The sequence below is a fragment of the Amblyraja radiata genome, chromosome 6 (assembly GCF_010909765.2).
Source record: "Amblyraja radiata isolate CabotCenter1 chromosome 6, sAmbRad1.1.pri, whole genome shotgun sequence".
NCBI lineage: Eukaryota > Metazoa > Chordata > Chondrichthyes > Rajiformes > Rajidae > Amblyraja > Amblyraja radiata.
Genome location: NC_045961.1, coordinates 55,042,509 through 55,063,881, shown reverse-complemented (window position 1 = coordinate 55,063,881; position 21,373 = coordinate 55,042,509). Strand labels below are relative to the sequence as shown.

Here is a 21,373-nt window from a genome sequence, read left to right as displayed (position 1 = left end):
GTGGCGCAGCGGTAGATTTGCTGCCTTACAGCGCTTGCAATACCAGAGACCCGGGTTCAATCCCGACTATGGGTTCTGTTTGTACGGAGTTTGTGCGTCCTCCCTGTGACCGCGTGGGTTTTCTCCAAGATCATTGGTTTGCTTCCACACTCCAAAGATGCACAGGATTGTAGGTTAATCTAGGTTTGTATACTTGGTATAAGTGTAAATTGTTACCTTAGTGTGTGTAGGCTTGTGTTAATTAACGGGGATTGCTGGTCGGTGTGGGCTCGGTGAGTCAGGCGCCTGTTTCCACACAGTATCTGTAAACTAAACTAAACTAAACTACTTCTTTGTGTCTAAAAAAACTTGTCACATAAATCACATTTAAATTTCTCTCTCTCACTTTGAAACTAGGCTGTCTAGTGTTTGACACTTCTACCCTGAAAAGGCTCTGACCATCTACCCTATTTTCATGCGGTCTCCAAACGGAAACCTTTAGATAGGTGCCATTTTGGGTCAGGAGTCCTCTTCGGTCGGGTTGAAGAAATGTCACCTGTCCATGTTCTCCAGAGATGTTGCCTGACCCACTCAGGTTGAGTCTAGTTGATTTGTGTTGACTGTTCAGATATTTTCCTCTTAACACATCCTAAAATTTGTGTTCATTCATGATGCAAACAGTTTTATTCGGTGTAAAAAAATTCTATCCAATTTTAAATTAGAATCTTCTATTTTTAGCAAGGCTTTGATAGGTGCTCTTTGCCCAGTTGTGTAAACTTAATCTAATTCCATTGTTTACGGAAAACATTACAGAAAATGTCATATCAACACCACACCAAGTTTAACTCACTCAATTTTAGTTTTGTTTTACAATGAGCAAGTGATTGACTTTCGCTACAGATTAGAAATAAACTTTGATTGATTCAGTGAAATTAATACTGCATTTTTTTAAATTCCTATGATGTAGGTATGTGGCTGATGCAGTGAAATCTGGGAAAAACGAAGACCTTTGACTTTTAATAGTTTGTACACCACAAGACTGGGCGTATTGGAAGACTTTAGATTGATGTACAATGCAGCGCTGCTCCTGGACCCTGCACACTTGAGAACGCTTCTACTGAAGAACCTGGAATGGAATCAGCGGACAGTGCAAGGCATCTGAAATTACCCACATCTGCGCTGGCCATGTGTTGGGAGTCCTTGGCACATACCTCACGAGAAGAATGTTTCCTTGGGTGCCAGCAGCTTCATATAAACAAAACTGAGATCATTCATCCTGAGAGAGATGACGACAAGAGTTCAGAGAACACCACTTCATCTCCACTGTGCTGTGTGGAGAACCCATTGGGATTGTGCAGGGGGCCTGAACAGTCCAATCTGAATACTGAACCGAATGGGAGTCAGCAACATGGAATTTCACCGTTGCCTGCGGAATGGAAATTGAGAAGTGACGCTGAGGAACTAGATTCTGCCTCGATTCACAGGGTGCCTTCCATTTCCTCTGCAGTTCTGCACAAGAACACATGTGTTACTGAAGGCCCACCAATTGAGCTAAAAGTCAAGAATCTTGGATCAAGTGTCATTGCGTTTTCTGACTATGGGTCCCCAACTGAATCTTCACCCTGTAAAACTGCTGAGCTCTACATTTCTGAGGTATCAGATGGGTTTTGTGGACCTGCTTCATCTGAAGAGATGCCACACAATGCGGGATATTTTATGAGAGCAAGAAAGCAAGGTGTCAGTGGAGAGCAGAGAAACACTGTGCGTGCACCTCTCTGCCAGCTTAGGAAACACATGGAGGGAGTGAACATCCATGAGAAAGACAACCCAGCCGAGGATAAGGAAATGAGAGAAGAGGTAAGAGTTCTCAGAACTTTAAATTATGAGTTATGTCTTTGCATTGGATGGTTCAGCAAATTTGTACTGTATAGGTAACACCAAAAATAACATTAAACAAAAAATAGATTTGTAGGTTATTTGGCCTCTGTAAACTGTCGAGCGCAAAGGGAGTGTAGGCGAAAGTGGAATAACATAGAACTAATGTGAACGGGTGATCAATGGTCGGCATGGACTCAGTGGAGGGCCTGTTTCCGGGCTGTAAAACTAAAACTAACGTAAAATATCACAGAAATACTCAGCAGCAAAGATAGCATCCACAAAGAAGGAAACAGTTAATATTTAAGTTGATTTTCAGTAACTTCAGTTTTATGATGGTTTAGAGTCAACCAGCATGGAAACAGGCCCTTTGGCCCAACTCGTCCCTGCCAACCAAGATACTCTCCCTCCCTCACCACAATCAGTCTGAAGAAGGGTTCTGAACCGAAGCAGCGCCTATCCATGTTCTCCAGTGATACTGCCTGACCTGCTAAGTTACTCCAGCACTTTGTGGGTTTTTTTAAGAATTGTCTCTATTCTCCTGGAACCAGTGAAAATTCATGGACCAAAAACTAATGAACCAGTATATCATATCAACGTGTCAGTGTTTGGCATGTATTTAGCTAGTTGTATATGTACACCAGCTCTGGGGACCTCATTAGCAGATAGGATATGGTTTAATGAATCCCACAGCACAGATTCATGATATCTGCAATCAAGAAACCATGTTCCTGCATTTGCTTCCAAAATTTGTTGTCAGGTCGCAACCCATCAAATATAATTTTTAATGTGATGAGCTCTTGCTCATGGGTACTAATTTCAAAAAGGTCACTTCAGATGAAGGTTTGTGAAAAAAATAGTCATTAATCAGTTTAGGAATTAAATTCAATTTGGACAACTGCTTTTATTTTTAATTGGACATCACAAAAAATGTTCAATATAGTCTTATTTAGACCGATTCACCTCTACTCCATTGAGGACATTGGACTGTCCAAGGAACTGATGCATTACAATGCTGAGAACTATATTCTACTCCCCGTACCTTCTTATTTGCTCTACCTATTGTACTAAAGCAGTATTGACTCAAAAGAAAAGGTATGTTCCAAGACCAAGCAGTTTTTATAAAGTTTAATTACGGGCTGCCTGGTGTCAATCTTTTGAGGTCTAATTGTCTTGAAGCCTGAACTACCTTTCCAAACGCCCATGTTGCCTTTTATCTAGCTGTATTCATAACCTTCATTGAATCTGTTTGTAGTTTGGTCCATAGGGAGCTTTCCATTCTTTACATTGATGGAACGGTTCAACCTAATAGATTTCATTGTATTTCCAAAATGGAGATGAGGTGGAATTCCTTCAGCCAGAGGATAGAGAATCTGTGGAATTCATTGCCGCAGATGGCTGAGGAGGACAAGATATTGGGTGTGTTTAAAATGGTGATTGACAGTTTCTTGATTAGTAAAGGTGTCCAAGGTTATGGGGAGAAGACAGGAGAATGTGGTTGAGAGGGAAAAATAGATCAGCCATGATTGAATGTAGTGCAGACTTGATGGGCCGAATAGCATAATTGTGGACTATATCTTATGGTCATTTTTTCTTTTGTGTCAAAATCTGTTCAGAATATAAGCAACATAACTTGTTCTGTTTGCTGGTTGAATCAATGTGCTTTGTGTGTTAGCATTAGTTAGTATCTGCGCAGTTGCAGTTCATTTGGCAATTTAAATTTCCAGACCAAGAATTCAAGATAGGAGATGTCAAATGCAGATTAATGCGACTAATTTAGGTGGGCCATCTTGTTTGGCATGGACAAGTTGGGACAAAGAGCCTGACTCGATGACTAATGCCAGCCAACTAATGGAATGACCAGCATGCAGTTCCTTCCTACCCATGGAATGAAATATTGGGTAGCTCATTGATCTTGGTAATATTTTTGAGCACGAGTGTTAGCTCTTTACAAAGATGGGCTTTAACAGAGTTTTGCTCTCTAATTCACATTGGGAGATTTTATCACAATTAATAGATACCAAAATGATGCTGAAGTATGACTTTAAATACATGACATAAACATTACATCTCCAAGTAATATTTATATTGGAGATATTATATCTACTGCAATAAATAAAACATTATTTTACGTAAAACAATGAATAGTACAACATAGGAACAGGCCCTTCAGCCCACGATGTCTGTGCCAACCAAAATGCCAATTTAAGGTGGTCCCATCTGCTTGCAAGTGAAGGTAGACAAAAGTGCTGGAGAAACTCAGCGGGTGTAGCAGCATCTATGGAGCGAAGGAAATAGGCAACGTTTCGGGCCGAAACCATGCTCGCAAGTGATCCATGTCCGCATGTTCTCTGCCTGCTTATGTGCCCATCTAATTAACTTGTATATAGTAGATTGGGCATCTTGGTCTGCATGAGTAAGTTTGGCCTAAGGACCTGTTTCTATGCTGTATTATTCTATGACTCCATTGTACTTGAGTTTGACGATGTGGTATTTTGTGATCTGTTTGGATAGCATGCAAATCAAAGCATTTTACTGTACTTCAGTGCACGGTGTCAATCATAAACCAAAACCTAATTATTCCATTCCCACCACACCATTCCTATCTGCATCCTCCCACCCACCACACGCACCATTACAATTCCTTTCCCCCTTGCAGATAACACTTGTGTCTCAGCTACCAGATTCATTTTCAGTGCATCTTCTGAGTATTAAACAAATGCTTACAGTTCACATTGTGAATGTAAATGAAGCCAGCAGAAATATTAGACCACCATACGTCAAGAAGTAAAATTGACCTCTATGCAATTGTAAAGCTGCACATTGTTTGATAAGGTTCTGAGTTACTCCAGCATTTTGTGTTTTGCTCAAGATTCAAGACTCAAAGTGTGCAGTGTGCTGAAGTTTCAAGACTGTGAGGTGTTGCACTTTGGAAGGTCAAATGGAAGGAAAAATGTACAATTAATGGCATGACCTTTAATGGCATTGATGTACATGGGATCTTGGGGTCCAAGTCCATAGCTCACTGAATGTGGCAACATAAGTAGATAGAGTGGTGAAGAAGGCATATAGTGTGCTTGCCTTCATAGGTTAGGGCATTGAGTGTGAGAGTCAGCAAGTCAGGTTTATAGAAAGATAGACACAAAAAGCTGGAATAACTCAGCGGGTCAGACAGCATCTCTGGAGAAAATGAATAGGTGACGCTTCTTCAGACAGGTTTATGGGACATTAGTTAGGTCGCATTTGGAGTATTGCATGCAGTTCTGATCACCCATAACAGGAAGGATGTGGAGGATTTTGGAAGGGTGCAGAGGAGGTGTATCAGAATGATGCCTGGATTAGAGGACATTAGCTATAAGGAGAGGTTTGTCAAACTTTGATTATTTTCTCCGGAGCATCGGAAGTTTAGAGGAGATATAATAGAAGTATATAAAATTAGAGGCATAAATATAGTCAAAACCTTTTTCACAGGGAAAAACTAGAGGGCATAGCGTTAAAATGAGAGGGGCAAGGAGATGTGCTGGGCAAGTTTTTTACACAAAGAGTGTTTTTTCCCTGGAACGTGCTGCCAGGGGCGGTGGTGGCGGCAGAGATATGTTAGAGGCATTTAAGAGGCTTTTAAGTAGGGGCATGGATATGCAGGGAATGGAGGGATGTAGGTCATGTTCATGCAGATGAGAATAGTTAAACTTGGCATCATGTGCAGCATGACGTTGTGGACCAATGAACTTGTTCTTGAGCTGTGGTTCAATGTTAAATGCTTCAGGATTTATTTGAGGTGGGTAACTGTTTTATATTTCAGCAATCTCAGTGTTCATTCTACCACCAAGATGTGCTTGTTTGTCTTGACTGACAATGGAAAACACGTGTTAACACTCATCTAGTGCAATGGTGGATAGAATATTTTCTGGAAAATCGAAGCCCTGACGGATCTATTCCATTAGTTGTAAAAAACAAAGTAATCGGGTAAAGGCTGTTACAGTGTGGACTTCAATTGAATTAAATCAACAATAATCATGATGCAACTGTCCCAGTGGAAATGTGTTATATTCGGATGGAAATGCAGCAAGTAGCTGTATGCATACATTCATTACTTCTTCTAGCATTCCTTCTTCTCCCTGCTCCCGTCAAACAGAAGATACAGAAGTTTGAAAGCGCACACAGCCAGACTCAGGAACAGCTTCTTCACCTCTGTTATCAGGCTTTTTCACTGTCCGACCATAAGCTGGGGTACTGTCCAATTCTGGACATAGGATTTTGTCCCTGGAACTGATGCGCTACATCAGATGAATGGACAGATGACGTTTCTGGTCGAGACCTTTCCTCAGACTGCAGTTTCTCAACTGACTAAACTGAGTTCTTCCAAAACCTTGGATTTTGCTTTTTTTCCCCCTGTTAGCTTGCTCGTCAGCATACAGTATTTGATCCCCAGTGCTGTGAGCCTTATCTTTTATGTAGCTCCTTATTAAATGTCCTTTGAGAATCCAAATGCACACAACCACAGGTTCTGCTTTATGTGCACTGTAAAGTACATCTTCAAAGAACTGCAATAAATTTGTCAAAAATAATTTCCCTTTCATAAAACCATGTTGATTCTGCGTGATTGTACTATGAGTGTTACTGACTTAATAATGGTTTCCAGCAATTTCTCAATAACAGGTATTTGAACATAGGCCTATGGATTTCTGTCAGCATTCCCCCTTCTTTCTCGAATAGGTCTTTTACCTGCTCAGTTTTCAAGTCATTTGGAAACTTCTCAGAATTTGGAGAACAGTGAAGACATCTACCATCTCAGAAACACAAGATGATGGAATCCTGAGCAAAAATCAAAGTGCTGGAGAAACTCAGCGGGTCAGCAGCATCTGTGGAGGGAATGGATAAGGATATGAAGAAGGATTCCGACTGAAAATGTTGCCTGTCAATTCCCTCCACAGACGCTCTCTGACCTGCGGAGTTCCTTCAGCACTTTGTGTTCTATGCAAGATTCCAGCATCTGCAGTTTCTTGTGTTACTATCTGTGGAGTGATTGGACAAGGGTTTGAGGAAGGGTCCCAATCTGAGACATCCTGACCTGTCAGTTCCCTCTACAGATGCTGCCTGACTCTCAGAATCCCTCCAGCACTTTGTTTACTATCACAACTACTATCTCTTATCATCCTAGGATTCAGGTCAACTTGCTCAGGGATCTTATCAAGCTTTATTTCCCCCACACCTCCCCATCTTGACAAAATACTTAGTTTGAATCAAAGCTAATTGTACAAGGATCCTATCTAGTCCTAGTATTGAGTGTTAATTTTACTATACCAACCTCTGCATGTTCAGTTCCACTGAAATCAATGGACCAAATGCACATTGTGTACAACATTGTGTACACTATTTGTGTACAACCAAATAGCTAGCATTCACTTGCATATTTAGCACTGCCAACATCAGGTAAATATCTCCATCACAACTTTGGGCTTCCACTTTACATAATGCAAAGAAGGTATCAATAAACGAAAGAGTGCAGAGAAGATTTATGAGGATGTTGCCAGGACTCGAGTGCCTAAGCTGTAGGGAGAGGTTGGGCAGGCTAGGACTTCATTCCTTGGAGTGCAGCGGATGAAAAATATGTGTAAAATCATGAGAGGAATAGATAGGGTGAATGTACAGTCTTTTACTCAGAGTAGGAGAATCAAGAACCAGAGGGCATGTTAGTGGTGAGAGGGGCACGATTTAAGAGGAATCTGAGGGGTAACCTCGTCACTCAGAGAGTTGTGGATATATGGAATGAGCTGCCAGAGGAGTTAGTTGAGGCAGATATTATAACTGCATGTAAAAGACACTTAGACAGGTACAATTTTCCAATGTTCTACAGACTCTGGATCAGTTCCTGTGGACTGGAGGGTAGCTAATGTAACCCCACTTTTTAAGAAAGTTGGGAGAGATAACAGGGAATTATAAACCAGTTAGCCTGACATCGGTAGTGGGGAAGATGCTTGAGTCGATTATTAAAGAAGTAATAGCAGTGCATTTGAAAAGCAGTGACAGGATCGGTCAAAGTCAGCATGGGTTTATGCTTGACTAATCTTCTGGAATTTTTTGAGGATGGAACTGGTAGAATGGATAAGGAAGAGCCAGTGGATATGATGTATCTGGACTTTCAAAAAGCCTTTGACAACATCCCACACAAGATATTAGTGTGCAAAATTAGAGGACAGTATTGGGGATAGGGTATTGACATGGATAGAGAACTGGTGGGCAGACAGGAAGCAAAGTGTAGAAATTAACGGGTCCTTTTCAGAATGACAGGCAGTGACCAGTGGGATGCCGCAAGGCTCAGTGCGGGGACCCCAGTTATTTACAATATATATTAACGATTTAGACAAAGGAATTCAATGTAACATCTCCAAGTTTGTGGATCACGCAAAGCTGGGTGGCAGTGTGAGCTGCGAGGAGGATGCTATGAGGCTGCAGGGTGACTTGGATAGGTTGGGTGAGTGAGCAGATGCATGGCAGATGCAGTATAATTTGGATAAGTCACCCATCGTCCTCCGCCTGGTCCACTGTTGAGGTCTTGGTTGGAATGCTCTTTGTCAGAGACCTCCCCCTCGACCTTACCGCCATGGATGGCCCTACCAGGAGCATAGCTCCAGACGGCATTGCTATCAGGATCTCAGGTCCACACAAGCTTCTCCACCACAACAAGGTGACAATCCACGGAGAGACCACACCTAGAGTATTGTGTGCAGTTTGGTCTCCTAATTTGAGGAAGGACATTCTTGCTATTGAGGGAGTGCAGCGTTGGTTCACCAGGTTAATTCCCAGGATGGTGGGACTGACATATGATGAAAGAATGGATCGACTGGACTTATATTCACTGGAATTTAGAAGGATGAAAGGGAATTTAATAGAAACATAAAATTCTTAAGGGATTGGACAGGCTAGATGCTGGAAAAATGTTCCCGCTATTGGGGGAGTCCAGAACCAGGGTCACAGTTAAAGAATAAGGGGTAGGCAATTTAGGACTGAGATGAGGAAAAACCTTTTTATCCTAAGAGTTGTGAATCTGTGGAATTATCTGCCACAGAAGGCAGCGGAGGCGAATTCACAGGATGTACTGAAGAGAGAGTTAGATATAGCTCTTAGGGCTAACGGAATCAAGGGATATGGGGAGATAGCAGGAACGGGGTACTGATTTTGGATGAACAGCCATGATCATATTGAATGGTGATGCTGGCTCGAAGGGCCGAATGGCTTACACCTGCACCTATTTTCTATGTTTCTACATCCATGAATAGGAAAGGTTGAGAGGGGTATGGGGCAAATGCAGGCAAACAGGAGTAGCTTCGGAGGGGACATTTTGTTCGGCATGGATGAGTTAGGCCGGAGGGCCTGTTCCTGTGCCATATGGCTCTACGACTGACTCTAATGCAATATCTTGGTATGCAAGCTATCAGTGCAATGTGATTACAATTGGAATCACATCGGAATGTTGGAATAGACCACCAGCGAATGGGTGCTCAATGTCCACAAAGGGTGTAACCATCATAAACAAGATGTTGCCAAATAAGGAGTGGCTAAAGATAAGGAAACATTCCACATAGGTATGTAGCTGATTAATGTGAACGTGCATCTATCTGTTACTGGCATGCAGTTGTGGACAATTTCAAACTGATAAAAGGTGGTGTCAGTAGGTTAGGGTGTGTCTTAGGTGTGGGGATGGCTATGTTGTAGAATGTTGTGCATTGTATTAACCTTTAGTTAAAGGCTGCTGACGGCTAAGAACTGGGCTCTAATAGTTAGTCGACTGTTTATGGATATTCAGGGGGTTTAATACAAATTTTAGGTACCCGCCCAAGCAGTCAGAGATAAGAGACACAAGAAACTGCACCTTGAACAAAAAACAGTCAAGTCAAGAGTCAAGAGAGTTTATTGTCATGTGTCCCAGATAGGATAATGAAATTCTGGCTTGCTGCAGCACAACAGAATATTGTAAGCATAAATACAGGACAGTTCAGTGTGTCTATATAGCATAGGCCATATATACACACATAAATAAACAGATAAAGTGCAATAGGCTGTTATAGTTCAGAGTTTGTTTGATGGCGAGTTTAATAGCCTTATAGCTGTGGGGAAGAACCGTTTCCTGAACCTGGATGTACCAGATTTCAGGCTCCTGTACCTTCTACCTGATGGCAGCAGAGAGATGAGTGCGTGGCCAGGATGGTGTGGGTCCTTGATGATGTTGGCAGCCTCTTTGAGGCAGCGACTGCGATAGATCCCTTCGATGGTGGACTGGGCAGTGGTCACAACTTTCTGCATTCTTTTACGCTCCAGGACGCTAAAGTTGCCGAACCAAGCCACGATGCAACCGGTCAGCATGCTCTCTACTGTGCACCTGTAGAAGTTCGAGAGAGTTCTCTTTGACATACCGACTCTCCATAATCTTCTCAGAAGTAGAGGCGCTGATATGCTTTCTTTATGATTGCATTGGTGTGCTGGGACCAGGAAAGATCCTCGGAAATATGTACGCCCAGGAATTTGAAGTTCTTGATCCTTTCCACCATAAACGGGGTTGATATAAACGGGACTGTGGGTCCCTGTCCTACCACTTCCAAAGTCCACAATCAGTTCCTTGGTTTTGCTGGTGTTGAGAGCCAGGTTATTGTGCTGGCACCATTTGGTCAATTGGTCGATCTCACTTCTATACTCTGACTCGTCCCCATCAGTGATTCGTCCCACTACAATGGTGTAGTCGACGAACTTGATGATGGAGTTCGCACTATGTCCAGCTACACAGTCATGAGTATAGAGTGAGTACAGCAGGGGGCTGAGCACGCAGCCTTGAGGTGCTCCCGTGCTGATTGTTATCGAGGATGACACATTTCCACCAATACGGACAGATACGGACCAAGACTGTGGTCTGTGGATGAGGAAGTCGAGGATCCAATTGCAGAGGGATGTGCAGAGACACAGATCTGAGAGCTTGGTAACCAGCTTGGAGGGGATGATGGTATTAAATGCCGAGCTGTAGTCAATGAATAACAGCCTGACATATGAGTTTCTGTTGTCCAAGTGGTCCAGAGCGGAGTGGAGAGCCAGTGAAATCACATCCACCGTTGATCTGTTGTGGCGGTAAGCAAACTACAGTGGGTCGGGGTTCTTGTCAAGGTAGGAGTTGATTTGCGCCATAATCAACCTCTCAAAGCACTTCATCACCATAGACGTTAGAGCCACTGGTCGATAGTCATTGAGGCACCTCACCTTGCTCTTCCAGGGCACCGGTATTATTGATGCCCTTTTAAAGCAGGTGGGAACCTCAGACGTCAGAAGTGAGAGGTTGAAAATGTCCGTAAAAACTCCCGCCACTTGGTCCGCACAGGTTTTTAGAACACGACCGGGTATACCATCAGGTCCAGACACTTTCAGAGGGTTCACCCCTCTGAAGGATCTTCTGACGTCGGTCTCTATGACTGTGACTGAAATACCATCATGGCGAATGGGGGCTCGGGAAGGCACATCTGTGTTCACCCTATCAAAGCGTGCGTAAAACGCATTGAGCTCTTCAGGGAGTAATGCTAGCTGACAATTGAGCTGCCTCCTGATTTCCCCTTCTAGGAGGTGATGGCATTCAAGCCCTGCCACAGTTGCCAAACATCTGTCTCATCCTCGAGCTTGGAGCAGGTCCCTTTTGGCCTTTTTGATGGCCTTACCTAGGTCATATCTGGACTTCTTGTAGACATCTGTATCATCAGACATGAATGCCCGGTGTCTGGATTTCAGAAGAATGCAGATCTCATGGCTCATCCAAGGCTTCTGGTTAGGAAACGCTCGGAAGGTTTTCGTTGGGACGCAGTCCTCCACACATTTCTTTATGAGGTCTGTAACAACGGTGGCGTATCCATTCAGGTCCGTTGCTGAGTACCTGAACATTGCTCAGTCTACAGACTCCAAACAGTCCTGGAGTTGTTCCTCTCCCCCCCCCCCCCCCCCCCCCCCCCCCCCCCCCCCGACCAGCTCTGTACAGTCCTCACCTCTGAGGGTGCGCTCTTCAATTGCTGCCTGTAGGCAGGAAGCAGCAGCAGTACTGGAAGATTTCAGTGGGTCAGGCAGCATCTGTGGAGGAAATGGAAGAAGTCTGAAGTAGCTTCCCGATCCAAAGCGTCATCTGTACACTCTCTCCACAAATGGTGCCTGGCCCACTGATTTCCCCCAGCACTTGTCCAGAATAAGTATGTTATTCAGTACATCATACAAAGCAGACTCCCTACCATTGACTCCATCTATACTTAACGATGCTTCAGGAGAACAGCCAACATAATCAAGGACTTTTCCCACTCCGGTCATTTCCTCTTCTCCCATCAGACTACCATCAGGCAGAAGATACAGTTTCTTCCCCTCTGTTATGCTTCTGGTCCTTCAATATGCTGGGACCTCCCATAAACTAGGGTGCAGTTCCAATTCCACAACCAACCTCATTGCGGATATTAGACTTTTAACTGGAATCGCTCTAATTTTGATATATTCTGCACTCTTGTATTTTTCTCTTTACTCAGCCTGTTGGACATGTGTTAGGCTTGATTGTATTCATGTATAGTATTGTCTTATTTGATTGGATAGCATGTAAAAAAAAAGCTTCTCACTGTATCTTGGTTCACATGACAATATTAAGCCAATATCACAGTGGTAGAGCTGCTGCCTCACAGCGCCTGAGACCCGGGTTTGATCCTGACTACAGGTGCTGTCTATGTGGAGTTTGGACATTCTCCCTGTGACCACGTGGGTTAGTCAATTTGGGGGGGAAAGTGAGGTGGGGATGGTATTAAGGAAGTATGATGGATTCCAATCTCTACCCTTGTGTCTTATGCATGTAACTCCATGTGCATTGCAGTCTTTTTGATGGCCCTTCAGTAAGCAAAATGTAAACTGCTATATTTTACAAACATTGAAGATAACAAACTAAGCAAGTTGCATTTGCTTAAGTTAATCTTTCAAGGAGTCATGAAAACATGGGGAAACCTTATTTGTCACCGAAAGGCTTGTTTCCACACTGTGTGATTCTATGACTAATAAACTGACCTACTCTTAGCATAACTTTACTTCCCAACCAATTCTAATCCAAATGTTCCAGGCACAACACTTTAATGTTTTTGAGTATGGACTAAGTTTGTTTCAAAGTCTTTTGTTTAGATTTTAACCCAGATGTGAAAGAGCATATTTCTTACACCAGCAGCCTAGAAAAGCACACAACCATTAATCTCTTCCTTCCAGCAATATATCGTCTGCAGACATCTCCTGAACTGAATTACACTCGACACAATGGGTGTGAAAATGTATTTGGCCACTTGACACCAAGCGACCAATTGGTTAAAATTCTGGTTAATTGATGTGGGCTGAGAGAATAACTCCTCACTAGATAAATTTGAAATGGGATGTGAGTGGTGACAAGCCATGACTTGATGTGTCTGGTCTTAATCGATATTCAGCAATACTTATAGTTTAGATTTTTGTAAAAACCTGTACAAATGTAATACGTTTAAATTGGAAAATAAGGAAAAAAAATCAAATCCTATCTAAGATAGGAAACATGTCACCTCTCAGAAGGAAGTGACCTTCTCCCTACTGGTAGATTTCTAGAATATCTGTTACGATGTCTGTACCTTTGTATCTTCCTTTCCCTACACGATTAGGTGTAAATCTTTGCTAAGATAGGTGTACTGACTGGCATATAAAATGCACTGGGAATTCAACAATAGTGTACAAAGAGATCTTAGCATACAACATGGAATCAGGCCCTTTGGCTCAACCTGTCCATGCCAGCAATGATGCCCCATTTGCCCGCATGTGGCCCATATCCCTCTAAACTTTTCTGACCAAAATTGGACTACCCAGTCATTATCACGTTGCTGTTTTGTGGTTTTTACTGTACACATGTTAAATTCTGCAGTTCCAACGTTACCTGATGGCTATAGAGTCATACAACATAGAAACAGTCCAACTCGTCCATACCGACCGACATGCCTCATCTAAGATGGTCCCATTTGCTCACGTTTGGCCCATTTCCCTCTAAACCTTTCCAATCCATGTACCTGTTCAAATGTCTTTTAAATGTTGTTATTATACCTGCCTCAACTAGTTCCTCTGGCTGCTCATTCCATATCCCCTCTGTGTGAAAAAGCTGCCCCTCAGGTTCCTATTACATTTTTCCTCTCACACGTTAAACATATGCCTTCTAGTTCTCAATTCCCCTGGATATAAGACTCTGTACATTAAATTTCTGATCAATGGCAACTCCCAAAATATTAATGCTTGAATCTTGACATGGCAAGATCCTGAATATGAACGGGAGGTCTTGGAGATAGCTATATAGATGTAGTCTTACATCTTGGTAACAGGCCCTTCGGCTCAATTTGCCCATGCTGACCAAGATGCCCTATTTAGGCTAATTCCATTTGCCCGCATTTGTCCAATATCCTTCTAGGCCTTTCCAATCCATGTACTTGTCCAAGTGGCTTTTAAATGCTGTTATTGCACTGTATATCTTACCATAACTTCTTTGATGTCACTAATAATTGTATAAAGTCAGTGGGGTTGTAATTTAAATCTGTAATAATGATATATGAACACAAAATTAATAACGCTGCCTCTAAGTGCATGTTTTTTTAAAGCCAACCATATATCTTACCTCACATGTAAAAACTATCACATAAAATTCCCCCGAGCAAGCTACTGTGAAACCATTATGAATAATGTTTCTGTTTGCCTAACATGTCATCAACATTCTCTTTGTATTCTACTTACCTTTGCTCGAAGATCTGAGGTGTAGTTCAAGCTCCAGGAAATCCAATCCCGCATAGGAATACCGTAGCTATTTAATTCATTAAAAGTATGTTACTTAAAAACACGGCTGAATGATAAGCCTGCTGGTGCTTGTCATTTGAGGCCCTTTCTATTCATTGGTGTGTGACTTGCATGTTTCTGGCTTGCAAAATTATTTTACGGAAAAAATATCCGTAGCCCTGCAACCACCTTTCCCCCTTTACTATCCTTGCCTGGCATTGACAAGTCTATCCAGGTTCCAGTAATAAGCCAGTCTATCTGGTGAATCAGTAACAATGCTTTGGGATACAGTCAACTGCCGGCCTCAACCAATGTGACCTCCTGTCAATCATACGATAATGGTCCTCCCGCAATTTTCCTGCATTACAGCTCTGGGAAAACCTGACTTTGGTATCCAGCGAGGAGATGAGAAAACATGTTGAGCTACAGCATGGATGGTTAGATAGTCTGAAGAAGGGTCTCAACCCGAAACGTCACCCATTCCTTCTCTCCAGAGATGCTGCCTGAGTTACTCCAGCATTTTGTGCCTACCTTCGATTTAAACCAGCATCTGCAGTTCTTCCCTTGACAGCATGGATGGTTAACCAGTTCCACAGTTTGCAACAATGTATCCATCTTGGGATCACACCATCCCAGGCCAATTGAGACCACCCTGCCTGATGTCATCTGTTGCCGGCCCTGATTTATCCTGGTCTTTTCTTGCTTCTAGTTCTAACCCCCTACAATCAATCTGAAGCAGGTCCCGACCTGAAATGTCATTTATCCATTTTCTCCAGAGATGCTGCTTGACCCGCTGAGTTACTCCAACATTTTGTGTTGCATCCATGGCAGACCTGTGGCTGATCCATGGCAGAACGTTGGTAATATTGTCAGGGAACTTGCAGCTATCAACCTCAGCACCACGGATACTTTCATGCCATTGGGCATGTACTCCACCACGCTTCATGAAGTTGATAACTAGATAAGGCACATGAATGCAAAGAATGGAGTTCCAAGGGCCTGAATCTAAAAAAAAATCAATGACTTCACATGATTGGCAGAGGTCAGCGATAAATCTTCAAAGGCCAGGTTTCACAAGCTGCACCGTTAACTTTACATACTGCTCAGTGCATCAAACCCACATCCCTCACTGGCTGAATAGCATCATTAATCGGGTACTGCTTAACCTTCAGTGCCACAGCGCTAACTAAGCCGTTCAATAGCATTCACTGCCACATCTCAGCTTGCCAGCTGTGCAACTATATACTTTGTATCACACAGGAATAATACACTTCCCTTGTAGGTAAATGTGGTGTAGAATTAACACCAGCAACTACAGGCCAGGGCTGTTGCAGGTGGGGTGAACCCGGAGTGCAAGGCATCATTGGAACAACTATAACCGAGACCATGGATAGCCAGGCTATTAAAGAGATGGTGTATCATACTTAATTCTCCTCCTTATATGCCACTTACTCCTCATCACACATGCTTCTTTCTTATTTCCAATTCATAGTTATAGTCATACATAACCTAGTCAAACGGGAACAGGCCCTTCAGCTCAATTCGTCCCATCTAAGCTAATCCCATTTGCCCGCATTTGGCCTATATCTACGACAGATGGCACAATGGGCTAAGTGTTCGGCTGGCAACCGGAAGGTAGCCGGTTCGAATCCTGCTTGGAGTGCATACTGTCGTTGTGTCCTTGGGCTAGACACTTCACCCACCTTTGCCTGTGTGTGAATGTGTGTGAGTGATTGGTGGTGGTCGGAGGGGCCGTAGGCGCAGATTGGCAGCCACGCTTCCGTCAGTCTGCCCCAGGGCAGCTGTGGCTACAGAAGTAGCTTACCACCACCGAGTGTGACTGAGGAGTGAATGAATAATGCGATGTAAAGCGCCTTGAGTATTAGAAAGGCGCTATATAAATCCCATCCATTATTATTATTATTAAACCTTTCCTATCCATGTGCCAGCCCAACTCTATTTTAAATGATGTTATTGTACCTGCCTCCACTACCTAATCTGACAGCTCACTCCTTATACCCACCACTCTCTGAGTGAAGAGGTTGACATCCAGGTTCATATGTGATATAGGTGCAGCAGGTGTTACCTCTCCTGCAGTTGCAGGGGAAAGTACTTGGTGAGGGGGTGGTTTGGGTGGGAAGTGATGGTTGAACCAAGGAGTTTTGGAAGGTACTTTCCCTTGCAACTGTAGAGGATGTAACATCTGTCCCTATGTCCTCCCTCACCTCCATCAATAACAGTCCCACTTTCTGTCCTGGGCATCCTCCATCAACTGAATGAGGCCACACACAAACTGGAGGAACAGCATCTCCTGTCCTTGTCTATTAAATGTTGTTATTGTACCTGCCTCAACTACCTCTTCTAGCAGCTCATTCCATATACTCACTACCCTCTATGTGAAAAAGGTGTCCTTCGTTCTTATTATATCTTTCCCCTCTCACCTTAAATCTATGGCCTCTGGTGTTAATTTCCCTACTCTGGGTAAATACTCTGTGTATTAACCCATATATTTCCCTCATGATCTTGTCCACCTCTATGAGATCACCCCTCAGCCTCGTGTCCTCCATGGAATAAAGCCCGAGTAACCAGGTGATCAGTGTATTTTGTGTGGACCTTCTTACTAAAGGGCATTGTTGTATGCTTGTGTGTATGGAGGAATTGTGTCTATTGGTGCGGATTGTCAGCTGATTGCCCCCTCAACAGCAGATAACACCTCCTCTCCAAAAGTTCCTCTTTTCCCCTTCCAACAGGTTTCCCTGTTCAATGCTCCTCTTGCATTCAGCTGATGACTTGAAATGAAAACCTACATTACTTCTATCTTGGGACTGTGTGACCTTTTGGAGTGTCTCTGCTTGCACGAGGCTAGAAGGGCTTGGACATGCAGATACAAGGATCAAACCTGTGGTGGTTAGGTATCATTGAGGGGAACTGTTATTGTGTTTTTCCAAAATAAAGTTTAGTTGCTGAACTTTATTTTGGAACCATCCCTAAAACCTCGCTGTAATCACCACTGTGTGGTGGTGGTGGAGGCAGATATATTAATGGTGTTTGAAGAGACTTTTAAACAGGCACATAGATAGGTAGGTAATGGAGGGGTATAGATCACATGTAGGCAGACTAGATTAATTTAACTACATCATGTTCAGGATTATGGGGCAAAGATCCTATTCCTATGCTGCCCTGTTCTATGTTCTATGTGTAAATTAGTCAGAAGCAAACCTGCAAGTAATTGATAATCCCTTGAGACAACAGGGCTGAGTGTAGGATCTTTCATGTAAGGTCTATACAAGGTCAATGCAAGTCCAATCTCTCAGAGCTGGTTTCAAATTCAGTATGCCATGATGATATTGCACTCTGCTTGTCAATTGCAATGTCCTTCCATGGTTAAACTTACACACTGCATTCTTAAGGGAGAATGGTGTCTCATTACTGGTGGGAGGGTCAATTGAAACAGTTTGTTTTTATTTCAAGGCAGCTTTTTTTCTGCTTGTTTTTTTCCAAAGCAGCATTGAAGTTGTTCATCCGTTCCCAATCAAAATCACATTATAACCAATTCAGCCCATGTCATACAAATATTGCTTTCCTAATCATCAATCACATTATATCCAATGTGTGTTATAGAAATACATATTATAGAGGAATTACCTGTACTGACAAGATCTTTACGTATGTCCAATATGACATCTGGCGTACACCTTGTGATTCAACTGTAAAACCTGTTCTAAGATCCCCCCAGTCTAGGTTCAGTCAATAAAATACTGAGTCAAGCACTTGCACAACTAAACTTTATTTTGGAAAACCACAATAACAGTTCCCCTCCGCTATACCTAACCACCACGGGGTTGATCCTTGTATCTGCTTGCCCAAGACCTTCTAGCCACATGCAAGCAGAGATACTACAAAAGGTCACGCAGGCCCAATTGTTCTTCCAGAAGATCGACATCGGACCTCGTGGAAGCTACCTTTTATAGGTCCCCGAACCTTGAGGGGCCGAACCATATGGGAGTGGTCTCTTTACAGTCCAATAACAAATGTTGATTAACACAGTACATGATAGACAGTTCCTTAACCCAATAATACTGTAACTAATAGATTGTATTTGAAAGGACCTTCTGGAAGGAAGCAAACATAGCAACATTTGCCCAGATATTCAAGAAACCCAGACAAGGCTCAACACTTAACCCAATCAAAATCTAGCAAAGTAAAGCTTTGCAACATTATATACTATGTGTATGTCTGGTTTGCATTCACCCAATCCGTTTCATGCAATTTACACCTAATTGTAAGAATCTGCAGAGGTCCCATTCTTTCCCTGCAACTCTTATCTGGGCCACAGACAAGCTGGCATCATTCTGCCGAAGGCACATTTAAATGGACCAAATGGCCTAGCAGCACATTACTCAATTTTAATGTCCTGGCAGCTCCAATTTGGCTAGAATTAACATTCCTTCCTTTTAACCATCATTTATGATAACCAAACAATCAGTGATAACCAAACAATGATAAACCATCATTTATTATAACAAAACAATCAGATAATCAGATATACATATGTGTGTCTATTACATTCTCCATCTATTAACAACAACAAGACGATGATGTTTCTTCCCAGAATCTTATCAAGCTTCCCGAGTTTTCGTGGGCGTAGCTTCCCAATTTCCGTCTGATGAGTCTTAACCTTCCGAGTTTTTGTGGGCGCGAATTCCCTCCATCCATGTTGTTGCCCATTCTTCCATCCTTTCCATAGTCGAACCTATAACCTATAATTCCTGAAAAACTTGGGACAAAGCAAGTTACCATTCATGCACTAATGCTTTCCTATACATTCACTGTAATTCTGTTCTGTCAGTCACAAGTCCTTTTCTATTTCACTATCACTACTCTGTTCTATAATATACACTTTAATATCCTAGGATAAATACTAATCAGCCCTCTTCGTATTCACATGATGTTCCTTAATGTATATCTGATGATGTTCTTCTCATATAAATTTCAGCTGGGTTCAGTCCAGATATCCCTACAGGCGTGACTCCTATTTAAAGCAAACCATGAAGAATGTTTCAATTCAACCAAATTCAGTCTCAGCCTTCAATTTACTATTTTAAGTTTCAGGGTCTGTCTCACCCTCATCATTCCACAGCTTTGTGGTCGACAGCACAATTCCATTCCAATTCCTGTGGAATTCCCAGCTGTTCATATTTAATCAATCACGTTTCATATGCTGTCAATGTTATTAAAAAGCCAATTAAGAATGCCGAATCTAGGGACAATTTCTTTCCACCTTGATAATAGAAGCCGATTTACTATCAAGGGTTAAACAAATTTAGATCCACCGGTCAAATACATCGACTCTGATATCTCAACATACATTTCTTTATTCCTCCTCCTAATTCAATAGACTTCTCCTTCAGTATTTCTTCCTTAGTATGTTGGCTCGGCTCTCAGTCAATAGGGGTTCTTCCTCGTAACTAATTTCCTTTTACCTCTATGTAACTTTCTTAGTATGCTAACTTTGGTCTCTTAAAGGGAAGTCTTGCTGTTGACAGTTCCTCTTTCTCACTATTTCTGATGCTAACTCTCATGTTCCCTGAATAACTCTTCCATTTTACCAGATCTTCCCAAGTTCCATCCTTCCCTGATGTTCTTTGAATAATCCTTCCCATCTTTGGCTGCCTGCCTGGGGATGAGACAATACAAATACCAAGTTAATAATCAAATTTTAAATACTCCTAAGCCAGATCTCACAAGTCAGTTTCAAATCTCAAACTTTAAAGTCCTTCCAATTCATTACCATACAATTTAGAGATCAAATTCAAAATGTCATCAAATTATTTCTAATAACTATAATTTAGGCACAAAGTAGGTGTTCTGCCCCCGAACCATCAAATTTAAATTCAATTCTTCAAAGTAGAGCTTGCCCCAATAGTCGTCATAGGTTGTCTGTATCTTTTAGAAAAGGTTGGATGGTATTATTTTATTTTTCCTTCACTGGTGTTAAAAACTAGATGACGTTAAAGTTGGGCTCTAGGGTAACATCTTCTTCCTCGATGTTAGTTTCAAAGGAGTAGGGATACTGAGGAGCAACCTTCTCTATTTGTTGACCTTCCCCAGATGTCTTAAAGGGACAGGACAGTATAATTTCTTCTTTGTTGCTGGTCTTTGTTTCTGGGGAGCTACCTGGATGGCGATAATAACTACACATCCTACCTGAGTTGTGTCTTCTGCCCGTTCTCAAGGGTCCACTTACTCTTTACCTCACTCCCCATATAGTAGTATACTGTAGATTGTATTGTCCTGCAGGCACAACAACTTTGTAACAAGTTAGTACACTAGCTCCTTTCCCAACTCCCGTACCTCCTGCGCAATAAGTTTTTCTTCTCTCCCTAGTGCCAGTTTAGTTCCCTTTAGTTCTTATTCTCATTGACACCAATTACTATATTTCCCTTTTCGTAGTCCTCCCTTTTAGTGAGGTTTCTCGATCCCAATCAGCTTCTTTGTAACTCTCTTCCTGGGATTCGGAAGGGGTGGTGTTCTTTCTTGTTCTTATAATTTATTATTATTCTTGGGCCATGTGAGGATACCCTCAGATTTCATACTTTGTATTAGCTGGCAGATCAGGGCTATCGGAATGGATTTGGATGCCAGAATGTCCCTGCACCATGGTCTTCTGGCCAGTGTTCTCTTCCTCCACCTTCGG

At 42.4% G+C, this 21,373-nt stretch overlaps 1 protein-coding gene across 2 annotated transcripts in view; it reads left to right on the top strand.

Annotated features, from left to right (window-relative positions):
• Positions 1-21,373, top strand: part of stard13 (StAR related lipid transfer domain containing 13) — a 363,098-nt gene that overhangs the window by 24,041 nt on the left and 317,684 nt on the right. For both annotated transcript variants that reach the window (XM_033022887.1, XM_033022886.1), the window contains exon 2: positions 947-1,836. In XM_033022887.1, coding sequence (XP_032878778.1) covers positions 1,111-1,836 — 726 coding nt within the window. In that variant the 5' untranslated portion in view covers positions 947-1,110. The remainder of the gene's footprint in view (positions 1-946; positions 1,837-21,373) is intronic.